Source organism: Trichechus manatus, unplaced genomic scaffold, assembly GCF_000243295.1.
Source record: "Trichechus manatus latirostris isolate Lorelei unplaced genomic scaffold, TriManLat1.0 scaffold00130, whole genome shotgun sequence".
Taxonomy (NCBI): Eukaryota; Metazoa; Chordata; class Mammalia; order Sirenia; family Trichechidae; genus Trichechus; species Trichechus manatus.
The window spans coordinates 548,136-567,998 of record NW_004444066.1 but is presented as its reverse complement, the minus strand read 5'-3'; the positions used below and the strand labels follow the sequence as shown (position 1 = coordinate 567,998).

The 19,863-nt window shown below is 47.3% G+C and overlaps 1 protein-coding gene across 1 annotated transcript in view; it reads left to right on the top strand.

Annotated features, from left to right (window-relative positions):
• The window catches only part of NDST1 (N-deacetylase and N-sulfotransferase 1), a 62,025-nt gene extending 51,498 nt beyond the window's left edge, over positions 1-10,527 (top strand). Inside the window, 5 exon segments of the mRNA XM_004384891.2 lie at positions 673-782; positions 2,698-2,800; positions 3,616-3,765; positions 5,894-5,983; positions 5,986-10,527. Coding sequence (XP_004384948.2) covers positions 673-782; positions 2,698-2,800; positions 3,616-3,765; positions 5,894-5,983; positions 5,986-6,066 — 534 coding nt within the window. The 3' untranslated portion in view covers positions 6,067-10,527.
• The last annotated feature ends 9,336 nt before the right edge of the window (positions 10,528-19,863 follow it).

Below are 19,863 nucleotides of genomic sequence, written 5' to 3'. Positions count from 1 at the left end.
GGCATCCAGGACGCCCGTGTTAGAGTCCCAGATCCATTAATTCCTCCACTGTGTCACTTTGGACTCTCCTTCAAGCCTCACTTTCCTTAGTCACGGAGTGTGAAATGGTGCCATTAGTGAGTTAGACCTCTGGGGTCTTGAAGGGCTTTAGCCTGGTTTACCCCAGGGTTGATATTTGAGAATTCCCCAAGTTCTTGTCCACTGCAGCAGACTCTGTAGAAGGAGACTCAGAAATCTCTGAGGTACACAGGTGGAGGGGAGAGACGGGAGCATGGTGGAAGGGAGCCGGATCACACAAGGCCTTTTTGGGAAACCTTTGAAGGGTTTAAGCAGGGGAGTGATGTATAGGCTGAGAGCTCGGAGAGGGGCCAAAAGAGGGATATCGTAGGGGTATGAGAGGTACCAGGGTTTTGGTAATATCTTAAACTCTAGGAGAGGATGGCATTGGTCAGGGGAAGTTGGTGGAGAGCAGGGAGTTAGACAATAGAGAAGACTGAGCCTTGGGAACACTTACCATGCAAAGGTGGAGGGAGAAGATTCTAGAGTGCAGGGTCCCAAATTTGTGGCCAGTCCATTCCTGCTGCCATGGTTGCTGGCCCAGCAGATTGGGAGCCTGTCTGGTACTGATTAGAAATAGGTTTAGAGCACCCTTCCCCCTTTCCTTCCTTCCAGATTCTGGTATTGGATGGCAAACTGCTGCGAACAGAACCTGCCAAAGTGATGGATATGGTGCAGAAGTTCCTTGGGGTGGCCAACACCATTGACTACCACAAAACCTTGGCGTGAGTGCTGCCTTGGTCTTTCAGCAGAGGGATTCCACTGATCAGGCACCTGGGCTAAAAAGCCGAAGTCTTGAATGATTATGGGAGAGAGACAGGTTAATTAGAGTTAACACTTCCCTGATGACAGGTTAGCAGAAAAGCTAAGCTGATCTTAAGTCATATTAATAAAGGTATGCACTCAAGACAAAGGGAGGTGATGGGGTGTTTTATTCAGTCTGGGCTAGGTAAGTTAGATCAGCAATGAGCAGTCCCTATTCCCACAAGGATCTCTTAGTATTAGATTATGATTTAAAATATAATTTCAGGAAAAAGAAACTAAACATATTATTAATGGCTAATGATCCCGCTTAATCAGTACCCAGTGCCAGTCATTGAGAATGCCCTCCCCAAGACAAATAACTGCCAGCCTGTGTTGCAGGGGTCAGGGCTCGGGAGGGGCTGCCTCCTAGTTCTGGTCACAGATGAATGCCTCACTCAGCCAGATGAGGGCTCCAGGAGGAGGAGTAAAGCCGCCCTCTCTGGCTGTGTTTTTGGGGAAGTCTTACAGCAGAAGTGCTCCCTTCTCACTGTCTTGGAAGTTGAAGGTGGAGAAGGGAAGTCAGTCCTTAGAGGCAGAATGGAGCAGCAGTTAGGAGTGTGGGCTGTAGCATCCAGGACGCCCGTGTTAAGAGTCCCAGATCCATTACTTCCTCAGCTGTGTCACTTTGAACTCTTAACTTCTTCCAGCCTCACTTTCCTCATCTGTAAATTGGGGATAAAGATAATAAGTCTAGCTCCCTGAGAGTCTCTGTGAGCATTGAATGAAAGCCTGCATGGGGAGCTCCTAGCTCAGTGGCTGGCATGTATTGAGTGCCCAACAAATGGTAGCAATTATTATTGTTATTAGCATTGATGACTTTGCCCACCCTGTGACCCACTCAGATCCCTAGCTCACTTACCTACCAAAGATGAATTCTTTTTTCCTGATACCCTTCTCCTCAACAATCTTCTAATGGTTCCAGATCTGGTGCTGAATTCATGCTAGTATGCCTCTGCTCCCTGTGGCAGCTTCAGATCTCATCTGCCCAAAATGTCTTTGAAGGCCCAGCATGACATCAGATACTGAAGACGTACTTGCTCTGTCATTTCTGAAATTTACTCCGTAAGAGAAACTCATCGGTGATGGGCAAGCTTAAAAGCAGCTGCAAAGATTGCATTTCCTGATAAAGATATAATTGATTAAAAACCAAAAGAACCTCCAGTAAAATTTCCCCCCTATTGGGTTCTTAAGGAGCCATGGTGGTGCAGTGGTTAAATACTTGGCTGCTGACCGAAAGGTTGGCGGTTCAAAACTACCAGCCGTTCGGCAGGAGAAGTGTGGCGGTCTGCTTCTGTAAAGATTACAGCTTTGGAAACCCTATGAGGCCAGTTCTCCTCTGTCCTGTGGGGTCGCTATGAGTTGAAATCGACTCATAGGCAGTGGGTTTTTGGTTTTGGATTGGTTCTTGGGTAAAAAAATGTGTTGCTCACCACTGAGTTACAGAATGCTCAGAAGAGATTGCCCACAGTAATGAAGGATGGGAAAGTGATTTATGTTATAGATTGCTGAAGGAACTGAGGCCACTCATCCAGGAGGACAGGAGATTCAGTGTTTATTGTAGCCCAATGGCAGAACTAGGGCTAAAGAAGTAAATATCATCCCCACACAATCAGTGTGGGTACAAAAGTGTGTGTGTCAGTGTGCTTTTGTACATATATGCGTGTATGTGTGTGTGCATGTGTGTGTGTGCGCAAGTGTGTGTGTGTGTGTAGGGGAGTAGATTTCCTGATCTCCAAGGCTCTGCCATTCCTGGGGTCTGTGAACATTATTGCCTTAAGGTGGCAAGAGGCTGAATTAGGCCAGCTCCCAATCCACAGACCTTCCCTACCTCCACAGGTTTGATCCAAAGAAAGGATTTTGGTGCCAACTGCTTGAAGGAGGAAAAACCAAGTGTCTGGGCAAAAGCAAAGGCCGGAAATACCCAGAGATGGACTTGGATGTAAGTGACGGACACGCTGCCTGCAGTAGCTGGATAAGTGGAGGGTTTCCTCTACTGGAGGGAGCCTTTTCTCCCCCTTAACCTATGTCCAGGATGTTAATGGCATTGGCATTTCTTGGACAGTGTTCTTAAGAGGAGGAAATATGGGCTAGGACTTGGTGGTCAGAATTGATTTAGTTCATGAAGTATCTGTTATCTGCTACTGAGGACTGAGTGCTGTGGGGCTTTGAGGATGAGCCAGATGTGGTCCCTGTCTTCACGGACTCCTTGTCTAGGAGGGAGATGAGACACACACATCAATAGGAATATGAGGGCAGAAAGCGTAGAGTGCAGTAAGAGGTGCATACATTGCTATGGGAATTCAGAACAAGGAGATGTCACGTGAAGCTGGGAGGGGTTTGGAAGGCTTCTCACAGGAGGGGAGGGGATCTCTGGAGTTGAGCCTAGAAGGATGAGGTAGAATTTGGATCTATGAAATCGAAGAATGGGGCATTCTCGCTGGGGAGAACAGCATGTGCAAAAGCATATAGGGGAAAGGTCACAAACTGAATCTTGTTATGTTTCCCTTTTCTCGTTGGCCTCATTGTTCTGATTAATTCTTTCTCTTTTCTCCTTATCACAAGAATTTTGACCTTGTGTGCTATATTTTGGTGCTTCTACTGTATAGAAGTTCTCTATTGGAGGCCACCATTTAGAAGAAGATTGTGAATAAATAATAGATGTATGGGATGAATCCAACAGAATGGTGGTTTTAGAAAGGGGTTCTCTCTTGAATCAACACATCACCAAGATTTGAGCTTTCCTTCCTGTTACAGTCTCGAGCCTTCCTGAAGGATTATTACCGAGACCACAACATCGAGCTTTCCAAGCTGCTGTACAAGATGGGCCAGACATTGCCCACCTGGCTACGGGAGGACCTCCAGAACACCAGGTAGCTGCGGCCACCACAGCCAGACTGAACATTTGTGACGGCAGGGACATCCTGCCGCACGCTGAGCCAGACTGACCTGTAGGATGGGGAGCTGGGCCTAGGCTGGCCAAGCATTTATGAGCAATACTCTGCTGAGGCTCAGACAGGGCCAGGAGAAGAGTCCAGGCAGGTCCACAAGGGCCTCAGAGCATCCATTGCTGGGTCTGTGGCCTATAGGACCTCCCTGACCACCAGAGGTCAATTCCGTTCACAGCCTCTCTGTGGAGAGGCCACTTTCTGTTGGAGGGAAGGCCACTTCCTGTTGGGGAGAGGCAACTTCCTGTTGGTGGAATACCACTTCTATTGGCGGAAGGCCACTTCCTGGTAGGACGGATTCCATGAGACTCTCTTCTCTTTCCCTCACTGTGTTCTACCAACCATATCCTTTTCCTTCATCCCACCACCCACCCCAGCAGGGTGTCCTCTCAGTATTAGCTGCCATATTTTCCCTGTCCTCCAGACAATAAGGGAAAAGAGCCCAGCTGGGCCTTTTGCCAAACCAGGGAGAGGGACTGGACATTTCCCTGACTGTTTCAAGCCAGGCCATCCAGAGGGGTCATCTAGGTATTCAGAGTCAATCACTAGGTTGGATGTGAATGTGGCCACCTCGAGAGAGAGATCTCTGAACCTCTACACACATTCTGATTAATACCTTCACCTCTCACCTTTCCTTTTTTTGGGAAAGACTCTCGGGTTCCTACAGTATCCACCCAGTCCTCAAGGCCTCCTTCAGGCCCTGGGGCACTGCCATGCCTTTTGAACCTGGAGACCTAGGCCTCAACCCTACTCCCTTTCTTCATGCTGGGATATGACATGTGTGGTGTTTCCTGTGGTAAAAGATTGAGGTGGTTCAGGAGTCTGCCAGTATATACGTTCCAATGTACATACGTTGTCCCTGTGCCCACCCAGCCTCGGCCCCTGGCAGACACTGGGAAGAGCTGGTGAGACTGCCATCCACTGCTTTGCCCCAGCTTCCTGTGGCTGAGGGTTCCCAGAGACCCCTTTAACCTCCCAAATACTAAGAAGCTAAAGTATTTTAATATTTTGTTTGTTTTTTTCTTGGTGCCAGAGTTTATACCCTGGGTGCTGGGGTCGCACTGTGTTTTATATATATATATATATATATATATAATGTGTATATATATATTCTATTTTTTTTGGTTGGGTTTGTTTTTAATTCAGTCGTACAAAATGATGGTAAGCCCCAGTTCCAAAGGGTGTCACATCTCAGTGCTAGAGAATGAGATGGAAGGGAGGGGGGTGTATCTTCATGTGTCTGGGGCCTCAAGGAGACAGTATGGAGGAGCTCTTGGGAGGTTTCCGTTCCCTCTCCCAAGTGCCCTGTCTGTCCCAAGGGTACCCCAGGTGAAAAGCGGTGGTGAGATGTTCAGGGAAGAACAACCCTCTCCAGGAAATCTGGCTTCCTGAAGCCCAGTGACCCTGGGGGAATTTTGGCCAAAGGAAACAGCTGGGGCTGGGTTGGAGAGTTGGGGCCAAAGACTGGCCCATCCCCACTCCCCCTCACATGGTGCTAGGTTGGGAGCTGCCCTAGGAAGTGGGATGCCCACTGGGACCCACAGAACTGCCTCCAGGCCCCCCTGCAGACAGTGGGATCTCTGGGCTGTTTTCTGGCTGGGGTCTGCTCCTACACCCCCCTTCTTTTAACAATGTGAAGTGACTGAAGCTGGGGTGCCTCTCCCCAGCCCCCTCCAACTGCCAACTCAGCTTTGAACTGACACCTAGGAAATACTTTCTGGAGAGCCTTGTCTTGTTAAGAAGACTCTAGCATCTTGGCTCTGGAAGGGTCCTTCAGCAGGTATGGAAATAAGTCCAGAAAGGGGAGGTGACCTACTTGACAATGTCACAGAGCTGAGTGGGAGCAGGGCCGAGAATTGAACTTGAGGCTCCTGATCCTGAGTCCAGTGCTCTTCTTTCAATGCCACACTGCCTCTGAGCCCATCCTTGGGATCCTACTCCGTGCCAGGTTCCTGTCTCTTCCTCTGTCACACCCTAGTCATTCCAGGATAAGGGGACAAACCACTCCTTCCCAGCCAGGGTGCCTTTGAGCTTTCTCAGTTCTAGATCGGCATTTTCATCCCTCTTTTGCTTTCCCCACCTTGAAGGGGCCTGGGCTTATCTCAGTTCTGGACTGATTCCCTTTTCTCAAGTTCTACCCTGGGGTGGAGAAGAAAGTTGGGTACTGGACCAGCTATGTGTGGTTTCATTGTGTTCTGCTGGGAGAGTTCCTATTATTCTTCTCACTGGGGCCTTTAAGCCTGGAGACTTTGGGCCATGAGGGGAGGGAGCAGATGAGGAACTGTCTGAGATCAGAGTGGGATGTACACACACACACACACACACACGCACGCACACGTGCGCACGCACGCACACACACGCGCGCACGCACGTGAAGATTGCCCGCACAGTGGGATCAGACAGCGAGAGTGGGACAATGCTTTCATAGCTCAACTCCTGGGCCTCACTTCCCATCTGTCTTTGAGGGGTTGGGCTCTGTGTCTGTGAGGACCTTACAGCTCCCACATTCTCTGGTCTATCTTCTGGGCCTAGAGGCCTGCTCCCGTCTCCTGGAGCCCAGAAGGCCCAGGCTGACTGGATGAAGCTGACACTTGTGGGGCAGGCAGTTCTCTTCTCTCTGCCTTTGGCCTGGGGAAGGAGCAGGCAGGCTTGAGATCCTGTGAGAGCAGAGGAGATATTGTGGATTTTTGTCCAGGCACTTTCGGGGGGACTGGAACCTGAGCTGTATGTGTTCTAAGTCTGTCTGGTCACTGCTGCTGTTTCTCTTCCCACTAACAAATCTTTCCTGAGGAGCCACTGGGCCCAGACACTGCCAGGACCTTTAGGGATGGGGATAAGTCTCGCTAGGGGTACTCAGCTAATGGGCACACAGATTCCCACACAAGAGGAGAAAACCAGAGACCAGTGGGTGTAGCATCATCAGCATCTCTAATCTTCATCAGTTCACTATAAGTGATTGGCCAGAAAAGTGAGGGAGAGAGAAATAGCTTAAATGGTGCAGGTGACTCCACCCTCCATTCTGTGTTTCGTCCGTGAGCCTCAGTCCCTCCAGGTTCTCATAGCCTCCCATGGTGTGGGCATCTCACCACTGGGAGGGCGAGTCTGCAGTTTAAAGATGGACCTTTTCCAGGCCCGTAAATACGAGGAAAGGAGCTCTGGTGGTGCGGCAGTTAAGCATTCAACTGCTAACCCAAAGGTCGGCAGTTTGAACCCACCCAGGGGATCCATGGGACAAATGTGGCAGTCTGCTTTCGTAAAGATTACAGCCTAGAAAACCCTAAGGGGCAGTTCTCTGTCACGTGGGTCGCTATGAGTCAGAATCAACAGCACCTAACAACAACAACAACAAAATATGAGCAGCTGTGCCTCTGGGGCCCAGTTGAGGAAGCAGCAGTCTGTTCCCGCCAGAGGACTCCTGGCTGGACTGCCTTAGTGGAAACTGGCGGTTCCCAACGTGGTGCTGTCCCCGCGGGTCGCTAGTGAGAAGAGCAAGTAAAAAAAAATGTTCTACTGTCATTTTATCACGAACACCCATATGCTTACCATCTAGATTTACAATGATTAACATTTTTGCCACATTTGTTTCTCTCTCTGTTTTATGGTTGTTGTTTTTTTCTGTTTTAAAAGTTGCAAACATGATGAGACTTCTCCCCTAGGTGCTTTAGCCAACATCTCCTAAGAGTTAGGACATATCCTTCACGTTGGCCCAATATCGGAGTCTTGGTGGTGCAGTAACTAAGAGCTCAGCCGCTAACCAAAAGGTTGGCATTTTGAGTCCACCAGCCGCTCCTTGGAAACCCTGTGAGGCAGTTCTACTCTGTCCTATAGGGTTGCTATGAGTTGGAATCGACTTGACGGCAACGGGTTTGGCCCAATATATCACACCCATGACAACAGTCATTTCCTAACAACAGCTGCTATCCAGTCCACTTTTAAATGTTCCCTGTTGTCCCTCAAGTAACTTGTAGCTGCTTTTCAAACCAGGATCCAGTCAGGGTACACACACTGCATTTTGTACAGTGTTTCTTTAATCTCTTTTAATGCTGAAAAGACCACCCCCACCTCAACACACACACACTTTGATTTTTTAAACGACAGACATTGATTTTTGGAGGCTGGCGGCCTGCTGTGTGTAGAAGCCCCACATGGCTTTGTCTGATTGTCTCTCGTGGTGTCGGATAACCAGTTCCTCCATCCCCTGTATCGTCAAAGGTAATTTAGGCTGTGTGGATTTTTATCTTCTGCGCTGACTTGACAGCTTCACTCCTGCCTGAGATGTGCTCCTATTGTCAGCTGTACCAAGTGCCAAACCAGCAGAGGGGCAGTCGGAGCTCTAGCGGCTCAGGGACGGTGAGGGCGGGTTTCCTGGAGAAGACAGCATCCCGCTGGGCCCAGGAGGAAGGGAGAGAGGACATTGTAGAAGGCGTTGCGGCGCTGTTGAGAATGAGGTATCTTGAGTCAGGAGGAGCCTCAGCTGCCTTTTTGAGCTGGGGATGGTCCACAGGCACCAGACAGCATCTCTCTCTCTCTCTCTCTGTCTCTCTCATGGTCCTTGGGTTTTCACTCCCTGGAGGCCCAGGGTCTTTTGTGGACTCAGGTGTGCACTTGAGCAGAGCCAGGCCCCTGGGACACATCGGGAGGGCCTGGCTGGGGAGCTGCCTCCCCAGGCCATGGTGTGGGGAGAAGAGCACTGGGCTAGAGGTGGGAGAGCTGAGGTTGAGTCTCAGTGGGTGCAGTTAGTGGCCATGTGCTGGCTGTCCTCCCAGGGCCCCCTATTTCCCCATCTATAAAATGAGTGGATGGGGCTACAGCAGTGGTTTTCAAATATCAAAGAAAGTCCTAAGCAGAAACAACAGGTAGGACAGATGGGAGCAGGTCTGCTCTAGTTGCAGTGAGGTTGGGGGGCTCAGAGGCTCCCCCACCCAGAGGCAGTACTGGAATCGGGTTTGCCAAGCCTGAGGTGGTTGCCCTTGGGGCTTGCCCTGCCAGCTCAGGTGGTGAGAGGTGGCTTAGCTCCTCCAGGGTGCTGGGGCTTTGTGTGGACTCAATGCCCAGGGCCTGGGGGAGAACTAGGGCTGCGTTTTACCCTAAGGTGTTCATCCTTCCTGCTCCTCTTCCTCTCTGGTCCTGGAGGAGGAGGAGGAGGAAAGGTTTTCTATGACTGTGTAGCTTTTATTATCAGCAAGAGGGCTCCTTTTGTAATTTTTGCATGAAATTCATGTCATTTCCTGGGGAGAGGAGAGAGCCGACTGGAGGGGGTGGGGGCACATTGGGGGAGCAGGCAAAGGCTTCCTTCCCATGCTGGGGGGTGGGGAGGGGTGGAGAGGAGGCGCTACCCAGCTCATCTGATGAGGGCTCTCGAACCAGCCGTTTTGGGTTGTGTTAAAAGTGGCAACCTTCCTCCATTAATGTACAATCTCGAACTAACTGCTAATAAAGTGGGGTTCTGTTTGTACACATTGGTCCTGTTTGTCTGTCTGTGGCACCTTTTTGCAAGGGCAGGGGAGGGTGGAGATGGGGATGTTTGTATGCACGGCCAAAGTCTGCTCCCTGTTTCCCCATAGACATGCACACACATGCACACATACGGTGACTTGGTCAAATTAACCACTGGGTTGTGAATTGACGCCTTCACAGATAGCAGAGGCCTATCTCTGGGCAGCTGCCTGGGGCGGCTCAGATGACAGAGAGAAACTAGATAGCTCAGAGGTGCTGGGGGTCAAGCGTGGCTCTGAGAGCCAGGAGACGCAGAGTCTAGAGTGAGTTCTGTCACTGATGGGTCTTGTGACTAGCAGTGACAAGCCACTGTTACTCTTGATCCTCAGTTTCCCGCATCCTTTAGGGATGTGGAGGGAGTCAGTGGCCCCTCCGGGAAAATCTGCTTAAAATGCAAATTCTCAGATCCTGCTTCCAGAGATTCATCTGCAACAGAAGTGGATGGGGCCCAAGCATCTGCATTTTTAACAAGCCCCTCAGCATGCCAAGGCATCCCACTGTGGGAAAACCTGCCTCAGGCTGATGATCCCCACAGGTCCTAGTTAAGGCTGAGAGCCCTGCTGTCCAAGGAGCTAAAACTTTGGGTGAAGCAAATCACGTTCTACCCTCCCCAGCCAAATTGAAGACCTGACTTGAGATTTGCCTGGAGAGGAGAGAGCTGGGACCAAGCAGAGAGGTCCCGGCCAGCTGTCTGCAATGGAATCCCCTTGGGGAGCTTTTAAAAAGGCATATTCCTGGGCTCCCCCAAATTTACTCAGAACCCCTGGGAATGGGACCAACAGTGTATATTTTAACAAACTCCCTGATGGACAGGAAGGTGTGGGAACCACTGAATCAGGCCACCAAGTATGAGCCAGGAGAAGAGACATGGAATTGAAGACAGACAGCTCCTAAGGGGTGAGGGAGGGGTGTGCTGGGAGGTCTCACTCCATGATCAGGAGCCAGGAGAGCAGACTGAGAGGTCGGAGTAAACACACCAAAATGCCAGTCCCAATGGCACAAGGGCAACACCTACAGAGACCTCTTTGGGTTTTATCAACTGGGAGCTTGATGTGGCCATCATCAACAGAATGTAGCTGGAGTCTGCGTTAATGAGAACAGTGCCTTCGTAAGAAGGGAGGCAAGAGACCAATGGTGCTCAGACTGTGGCTAGAGGCTGGACTCCTGATCAGGGCTTTATGTTTTGACAAACATTGACCACCTGTATCATCCTCAGGAGGGTGACCAGGCCAGTGAGGAGATCTGGAAACCACATCACATGAGGAGCAGTGTCTATTGGCCTGGAGAAGACTTTGGGAGAGATGTGGCCACTGTCTTCCAGTTTCTGAAAGGCTTCATCAAGTGGGGGGAAAGAGAAGAGTCTTCTGGAGGGCCAAGGGGGCAGGACCAGGGCTGGCATCTAAGAATTATAGGGAGAGGAAGGAGCTGTTCTGCAGGCATGGGCAGCAGTGTGGCCAAAGAGGGTGTATTAGTTTTTTGTTGCTGCTGTAACAAATTACCACAAACTTAGTAACTTAGAACAACACAAATTTATTATCTTCCAGTTCTAGATGTCGGAAATCCAAAATAGGTCTCGTTGGGCTAAAATCAAGGGATCAGCAGGGCTCGTCTGCCCTCCTCTTCTTCCCACCTTCCACAAAAGATGCATTGGACCATTCCATCTGCAACTTGAATTCCCCTTTGCTGTGTAACCTAACATAGTCACAGGTTCTAGGCACCAGGACGTGGACGTCTTTGGGGGCCATTATTCTGCCTACCATGGTCGGTAAGGAGCTTCCTGTTTTGGGGGGGATCCAACCCAAGACTGGATGGCCACTTCCCAGCATGATACAGAAGGGATTCTGTGTCAGGTAAGGGACCAGACTACATCAGAGATTTTAGAGCTTTCAACAGCTGAGATGCTGTTTTGAAAGAAACACTTCATTGAAAACCAGATAAAGGCATGGGTGATCTCATTGGAGAGGGGTGCGGGTCTGGACTTTCACCAGCTCAACTCCTTTTCCCTGTTGCCTGTCCTATCTTGAAACCGTAAGAGTCCTTGAAACACGTTGCAAAAACCAAGCCCAACTTCTCTCAGGCCCCAACAGTCCTGCAATTCGTAGTGAATAAAGCACATCAGACTCATCAGCCTTCACAGTGAGGAGTCCACTCAGAGAATCTGGTCCCCAGGTAGTGGTCCCAGCTCCCAGAGGCAGGCAGCTTCCTCAGAGAAGCCCTGGGTCGTGTACATAGGATGGTGTGTTTCATGATAGCAAAACAGTGGGGACAACCTCAATGTCCATCCACAAGGGATCTGCTAATAACCTCTGGTGTAGCCACACGCTGCAAATGATGATACAGTTGAAAATAGTTCACTGGATCTCCAAGTCCTGGCAGGGAAGTCTCTACAAGGCTGACCATATAGTGAAATACCATTTGTGGAAAGAGACTGGTACAGAAGATATATTTTTCCAGGGGGTATAGATGTATGTAGCTTTCACACCAAACTGATAACAATGCTACTTCTGGAGGAGGGTGAGGAGACTGGGGAGGGGGACTTTCAAAGGGGACTTTCACATTGACTGAAACTTTTTTTTTTTTTACGAGGATGATGTATTTGTGTATCATTTGTGTAATGGAAAAGTCTCAGTAAAACCTAACTAAAAATGAAATGGATGAAGCAGAAAGGGGGATTCTAGGGAGCTAGACTGTTGTGGGGATGATGGCGTGAGGGCCGGTGCTGCTGCCCTTAACCAGCCCTTAGGCTCCCATCAGAGTGAAGGTTCTGAGGCGGCCCCAGGGGGTGGGGGAAGGTCCTGCCTTGCTACGCTTATCCTGAACGTGTGTCAAGACCCTGAGCTGATGATCCTGCCTCTGCCATCCACCTGCTGTGTGTCTGTGGACAAGTCTTGGCTCCTTTCTGACCCTCTGAGCCTCAGCTTCCCCATTCTCACAGGTGGGAGAGTTAGACCTAATGTCACCTCTGGAATTTCTGACAAAAAAAAAAAACCACACATAACCTGAATCTGGCCACAAGGAAACTGCAGGCACACCCATATTAAGGGATGGTTTTGCAAAATAACTGGCCTGAACTCTAAACATGTCAAGGTCACAAAAGCTAAAGAAAGGCTGAGAAATGGTTCAGGATTAAAGGAGACTAAAGACAGCTGGCAATCAAATGCCATGGGTGACCCTGGAGGCATTCTGGACCAGGAAACAGTTATAAAGCACACTATTGGGATAACTGGTGAAATGTGAATAGGGACTGTGTGATAATAGTATTGTTTCAATGTGATATTTCCTGATTTTGATTATTGTGCCGTTATGTAAGAGTATATCATTGTAAGAAGTATGAGCTGACATATTTAGGGGTAAAAGGAAAGAAATGGGGGAGGAATCCCTATGGGACAGTTCTACTCTGTCCTGTAGGATTTCTATGAGTCGGAATCAGCGGCAACGGGTTTGGTTTGTCTAGTGGGTGAGATTGGTACTTATCAGGTGCAGTAAGTCTATGTCCACCAGGGGGCGCCATCACCCCAGCATCTCACAGGTTTCGGTTAGTGTGACTCGCCTCCCAAAAGACAGGGCTGGTGGTTGATAGTGGTGGGCTAATAATAGATTGGAGTCCCTGAGTAGTGCAAACGGTTAAAGTGCTGGCCTGCTAACTAAAAATGTTTTGAGTCCACTGAGAGGTACCTTGGAAGAAGGGCCTGGCGATTTGCTTCCAAAAAATCAACCATTGAAAAGACTATGGAGTGTAGTTCTCTGACACACATGGGGTTATCATGAGTCAGAAATGACTCTCAATGGCAACTAGTTAATACCATGATTATACTATGATTAATAACAATATCAATATATTAAATAATATAAATAACAAAAGGTATTGCTTACTGTGTCAGGCAGGCCTTCTGCTTATCAAGTGCTAGCTCCTTTAATCCTCATAATGAACAATCTCTAGGGTAGGTATCATCATTCCTATTTTATAGATGAGACATCTGAGGCTCAGTGAGGTTAAGTAATTCTGCCAGCGTCACACAGCTAGGACCCCCTCTGTCCATAAGACTTCACAACCAGGGTCCCACTGGGCAGTTCTGCCTCCTGGTCCGGTGGCTGGGAGTTGCCCTTATTTTGGGAGCTGAGAAGAGCAGTGCTTAACCACTACACCACCAGGGCTCCTTACGGTACAGCTTAGTAGTCAAAATACACACAACTGGACAGATTGTTTCAAGTACAGGCTTATATTGGCTGTGTGACCTTCGACAAGTACCTCATGTCTCTGAGCCTCAGTCTGCTGGTCTGTGGAACGGCACATACTCAGTAAGGGCTGAGCTGGTTCTTGGCATCTGACTTTTGCAGCCCCACACCTGAGCCTGTAGGTGGCACTTCCACCTTGGCCCTGAGGCTGACGAGGATGGAGCTGAGGGGCCATGAAGCCCCCACAGAATCTGGACCCTTGTTGCATTTGATTTTTCTTCCTGGAACCCATGAAATGGAAGTGGTTGGGTGATCTGGGACACTGAGAATGACCTCTCACAATACACATACTAGTGTCAAAGGTGGCTCTGCTGTTTTGTTTGGTTTTAATTGAGATATAAGTCACATGCCATAAAATTCACTTTTTAAAGTGTACAATTCAGTGGTTTTTAGTACACTCACAAAGTTTTGCAACCATCACCACTATCTAATTCCAGAACATTTTCATTACCCAGAAAGAAACCCTGTACCCATTAGCAGTCACTGTGTGTTCTCTCCTCCCCTTAATCCTTGGAAACCACTAAGCTTTTTGTCTGAGTAGTCTGGACATTTTATATAAATGGAGTCGTATAATATGTGGCCTTTTGTGTCTGGCTTCTTTCATTTAGCATAATATTGTCATGGTTCATCCACGTTGTAGCATGTATCAGTAGTTCATTCTTTTTCTTTCAAACACCTTTACTGAGATATAATTCACATACCATACAATTCACCCATTTAAAGTGTACAATTCAGTGACTTTTGGTATATTCACAGGTATGTACAACCATCATCACAGTCAATTTTAGAAATGTTTTTATCACCTCAGAAAGAAGTCTCATACCCTCTTCCTATCACTCCTTTGCCCCCTACCACTCAGCTCTAAGCAAACACTCATCTTTCTGTCTCTGTGATTTCTTTATTCTGGATTTTTATATGAATGGGATCATATACTATATGGCCTTTTATGACTAGCTTCTTTCACTTAGCATGGTTTCAAGGTTCATCCTTGTTGGAGCGTATGTCAGAACTTCATTCCTTTTTATGGTAGAATAATGTTCCATTTTATGGATATACCATTGGTTTGTTGATGGGACAATTAGGTTGTAAAACCTTTCGTCTGTTACGAGTAATGTTGCTATAAATCTGCCTGTACAAGTTTCTGGGTAAACATAGATTTTCATTTCTCTCAGGTTTAATTCCTAGGAGGAGAATTGCTGGATCAAATGGTAACTCTGTGTTTAATTGTTTATCGAATTGCCAAACTATTTTCCAAAGTGGCTGCACCATTCTATATTCCCACCAGCAGTGCATGAGGGTGCGAATTTCTTCCTATCTCACCAGCGCTTCTGTTATCTGACTTTCTGATTCTAGCCATCCTAGTGGGTGTGAGTGGTAACTCATTGTGGCTTCGATTTGCCTTTCCCTGATGACTAATGATGTTGAGTATCTTTCCATGATAAAAACACTCAGCAAACTAGGAATATAAGGAAACGTCCTCAACTTGATAAAGGGCAGCTAAGAAAAACCCACAGCTGAGATTAGACCTAATGGAGAAAGACTGAAAGCTTTCCCCCTAAGATCAAGAACAAGACAAGAATGTCTGCTCTCACCACTTCTATTCAACATTGTACTCGAGGCTCTGGCCAGGGCAATTAGGCAAGAAAAAGAAATAAAAGGCATCCAAAATAGAAAGGGAGAAGTGAGACTCTCTCACAGATGACGTGATCTTAGAAAATCCAAAGGAATCCACTAAAAAACAATTAGAACTAATAAGTTCAGCAAGGTTGCAGGATACAAGATCAATATATAAAAACCAATTGTGTTTCTATACACTTGCAGTGAACAATCCAAAAATGAAATTCAGAAAACAATTCCATTCACCATAGCATCAAAAACAAACAAACAAAAATGCTTAGGAATAAATTTAACAAAAGAAGCACAAAATTTATACTTTGAAAACTAGAAAACATTGTTGAAGGAAATTAAAGAAGATCTAAGTACAACCAGAAGCAAGGATGGTGAGACTTCATCTAGCTTACTTTGGACAAGTGATCAGAAGCGACCAATCGCTGGGGAAGGACATCGTGCTTGGTAAAATGGAAGATCAGTGAAAAAGAGGGAGACCCTCAATGAGATGGATTGACACAGTGGCTGCAGCAGTAGGCTGAGACATAGCAACGGTTGTGAGGATGGTGCAGGACCAGGCGATGTCTCGTTCTGTTATACATAAGGTTGCTATGAGTCAGAGCCGACTCACTGGCACCTAACAACAACAGTAACAAAAGTAAATGGAAAAAAACCCTGCGTTCATGAGTTGGAAGATTGAACGTTGCTAAGATGACGTACTCTCCAAACTGATCTATAGATCCAATGCAATCCCTATCAGAATCTCAGCTGACTTCTTTGTAGGAGGTAACCAGCTGATCCTAAAATTCATATGGAATTGCAAGGGACCCAGAATAGTCAAAACAATCCTGAAAAAGAAGAATAAAGAAGAACTAACATTTCCTGTCCTATAGGGTTGCTATGAGTTGGAATCGACTGGACACCAACGGGTAACACTTCCTGATTTCAGAACTTACTACAAAGCAGTGGCGATCAAGACAGTGTGGTACTGGCACAAGGACAGACATATAGTTCAATGGATTAGAATTGACAGTCTAGAAATAAATTCTTACATCTATGGTCAACTGATGTTCAGCAAGGGAGCCAAGACCCTCCTATGGGTCCAGACCCTTCACTAGATCGTTAGGCGGTCCTTACAAGGATTAACCTTGACAAGCAGAGGGCCTGCCTGACACACCCCTGGCCCCACCCCAGTCAGACACCAAGTGTAGGGTGACGCCTGCTGCCTTGCAGTGACTGTGCCCTGTGGTTGGGTGAGAAGACACAGGGCACGATTTGAAATTCATGGGTGACATCCCCCCCTCCCCCCGCCACATTCTCTCTGCGGCTGTGAGGACTCTCGGCCCAGGGTTCCCAAACACTCATCTGTGCCAGATTTCTGGCCTGAGAATCAACAGGGCGATTATTAAAAATTCAAAGATCCAGGACCTGTTGCCCCAGAGTCTCATTCAGAAGCTCTGGGAGGGGCCCAGCAATCTGTGTTTTACCAAGTTCCCTGGGGTTCTGTTGCGTGGTCGGGTTTGGGAGCTCCTGGGGCTGGCAAGTCTTGGTCTGTTTAGTCAAGTGCACTGTCTTCCTGCCTATAAAGTGCAGGCTGTGCGTTTCTACGGTGAGAGATGGACATGGGTCTTTCGCCCAGCTCTGTAAATCCTCCCACCCTCAAGCCTCTCCCTTCCCCTCCATTATGACCTTCATAGCCCTCAAATCTCTCCTCCTACCAGAAGTCTTCCTGGCTTGCCTCCACATACTCTCTGATCACAGATGTCCACCAAACCAAAAAAAAACAAACCCATTGCTGTCGAGTTAATTCCAACTCATAGCGACCCTACAGGCCAGAGTAGAACTGCCCCATAGAGTTTCCAGGGAACGCCTGGTGGATTCAAACTGCCAACCTTTTTCGGTTAGCAGCCGTAGCTCTTAACCACTACGCCACCAGAGTTTTCACAGATGTCCACAGAGCTGTTTAAAAAAAGCAGCAATATAATATTAAAGAGTATGATATAATAATATATAATATGTAGGATATATTACAGGTAATTTTACTATAGCATGTTACTGCATGGTACATATATTTTAAGGAGTCCTGGTGGCACAGTGGTTAAAGTGCTCAGCTGCTAACTGAAAGGTTGGCAATTTGAACCTATCAGCCCCTCCATGGGAGAAAGATGGGACAGCCTGCTTCCGTAAAGATTTACAGCCTTGGAAACCCTATGGGGGCAGTTCTACTCTGTCCTATAAGGTCGCTATGAGTCCGAATTGACTCAACTGCAGTGGGTTGGTTTTTTTGGTATATATACTTTAGGAGTACCTGGGTGGTACAAATCGTTAATGTGCTCGGCTGCTAACTGAAGGGTTGGAGGTTGAAGTCTACCCAGAGGCACCTTGGAAGAAAGTCCTGGCAATCTACTTCCAAAAAAAGTCATCCATTAAAAACCCTATGGAGCACAGTTCTACTCTGATACACATGGGGTCATCAGAAGTCAGAGCTGACTCGACCACAACTGGTAACTGGTAGATATATTTTATTATATTACAGATAAGTATATTACAGGCATTTAGGCCCAGATCATAAATTTATGCATTAATCATGATGTGGTGCAGTTGAGTGGACCCATCTAGTCTGATACTTCCTCTTGTGTCCATTTTACAGATGGGTTAATTGAGGTCCAGGTGCATAGGTAATGGTGCTCAGGTGACGTGAGTCTCCTTGGCCCTATGGCTCTCTCCCACTTGGACTGTAAGCTCACCCAGGTTCACAGAAGCTTTCTCCCCTGCCCCCCTGGTGCCTGGCTGGCCTGGTGCTCTAAGGAGACAAGGCAGAGGGCAAGTCCTCAGGGGCCAGCCCACCCCCAACTCCCTTCCCCCTCATGAATGAGCACCGGGGCCCATCTACACAGCTGGAGTCAGTTATCCAGCTGTTTATGGGTCTTTGCCTCTGGTGTTTATAGTTCCGCCTTTGGCTCTGCTTACCGTCCCCACTAATTAGAACAATACCCCAGGAGGCGGCATGGGGTGGTGTTGAGGTGGGGGACCACGGGATGGGGAGCCGTGGGCTGTGCCTGCGCCCTGGCTTCTGCCTTGCCTCATTCCAGCAAGAAATTCCGGCCCTTTACAAGGACAAAAGAAGGACAGCAACATGGCGCAAATTAAAAGCGGGTGAGACAGACATACAAGGGTGGGAGAAAGTGGAGGCAAGAAAAAGGCTAAAAATGCAGCCCACCGTGACTTAGACAGTGCAGGCAAAAACCTGGGCCACATCTTTCCTTTTAAGAAAATACATTTTTTTTTTAATCACAGAAGTTCTATGTGTGCATTGTGAAAATTTTAGAAAATACAGAGAAATAAGAAGCAAATAAAAATGGCTTGTATCCCACCACTGACAGAGAGACACTGTTCACATTTTAGGACCTTTTCTTTCCACCTTATATCTAAAGTTGTTTCTGTAGAAATGAGAATATACTGCACATTCTTTTGCCAACCTTTTAATCATCATAAATTGTAAACATCTTTATGTGTTATTAAATATTTTTCTATTACATCAAATTATATTACTATCATTATTTTTGGTAATACAGGATTATTGTGAAAAAATGGCAAACAACAGTGAAATACACAAAATCTAAAGCACAAGTTTTGTCCTCATCCCCATCCCTGGGGTAACACTTCTGTTTGTTTCGAATCTTTCAGATGGCCTCCTGTGCACGTTACAAACGTGTGTACATTGTATAGCTGTGCCATTGTTTATTTAGCTGATCCCCTCGTGTTAGGCATTGAGGTTAAGTATGTAGCTGTGGCTTGAAGCCTACAGGCGGGCAATGTGACTTGGAAAACCACCAGGTACCAAGAGTGATCACAGTTTCTCCCAGGACACCTCATCAGTGCAACATAATGAGCAATGTCCTCAACAACATGCTGAGGCTGTTTCCTTTTAAAGTCTCCTACCATTATACATACTGACGACATTGGAGAAAAACAAGGCTCCAGGAATTGACAGAATACCAACTGAGATATTTCAGTGAATGGATGCAGAGCTACAGGTGCTCACTCATCTATGTCAGGAAATTTGGAGGACAGCTGCCTGGCCAACCGACTGGAAGAGGTCCGTATCTGTGCCCATTCCAAAGAAAGGTGGTCCAACAGAATGTGGAAGTTATTGAACAATATTATTAATATCACATGCAAGTAAAATTTTGCTGAAGATCATTCAAAAGCGGTTGCAGCAGTACATCGACACGGAACTGCCAGAAATTCAAGCCGGATTCAGAAGAGGATGTGGAGTGAGAATATTATTGCTGATGTCAGATGGATGTTGGCTGAAAGCAGAGAATACCAGAAAGATGTTTCCCTGTGTTTTATTGACTGTGCAAAGGCATTTGACTGTGTAAATCATAACAAATTATGGATAATATTGGGAATTCCAGAACACTTAATTGTGCTCATGAGGAACCTGTACACAGACCAAGAGGCAGTCATTCGAACACAAGGGGATACTGTGTGGTTCAAAATCAGGAAAGGTGTTTGTCAAAGTTGTATCTTTTTGCCATACTTATTCAATCTGTATGCTGAGCAAACAATCCGAGACGCTGGACTATATGAAGAAGAACAGGGCATCAGGATTGGAGGAAGACTCATTAACAACCTGCGATATGCAGATGACACAACCTTGCTTGCTGAAAGTGAAGAGGACTTGAAGCACTTACTGAAGAAGATCAAAGAC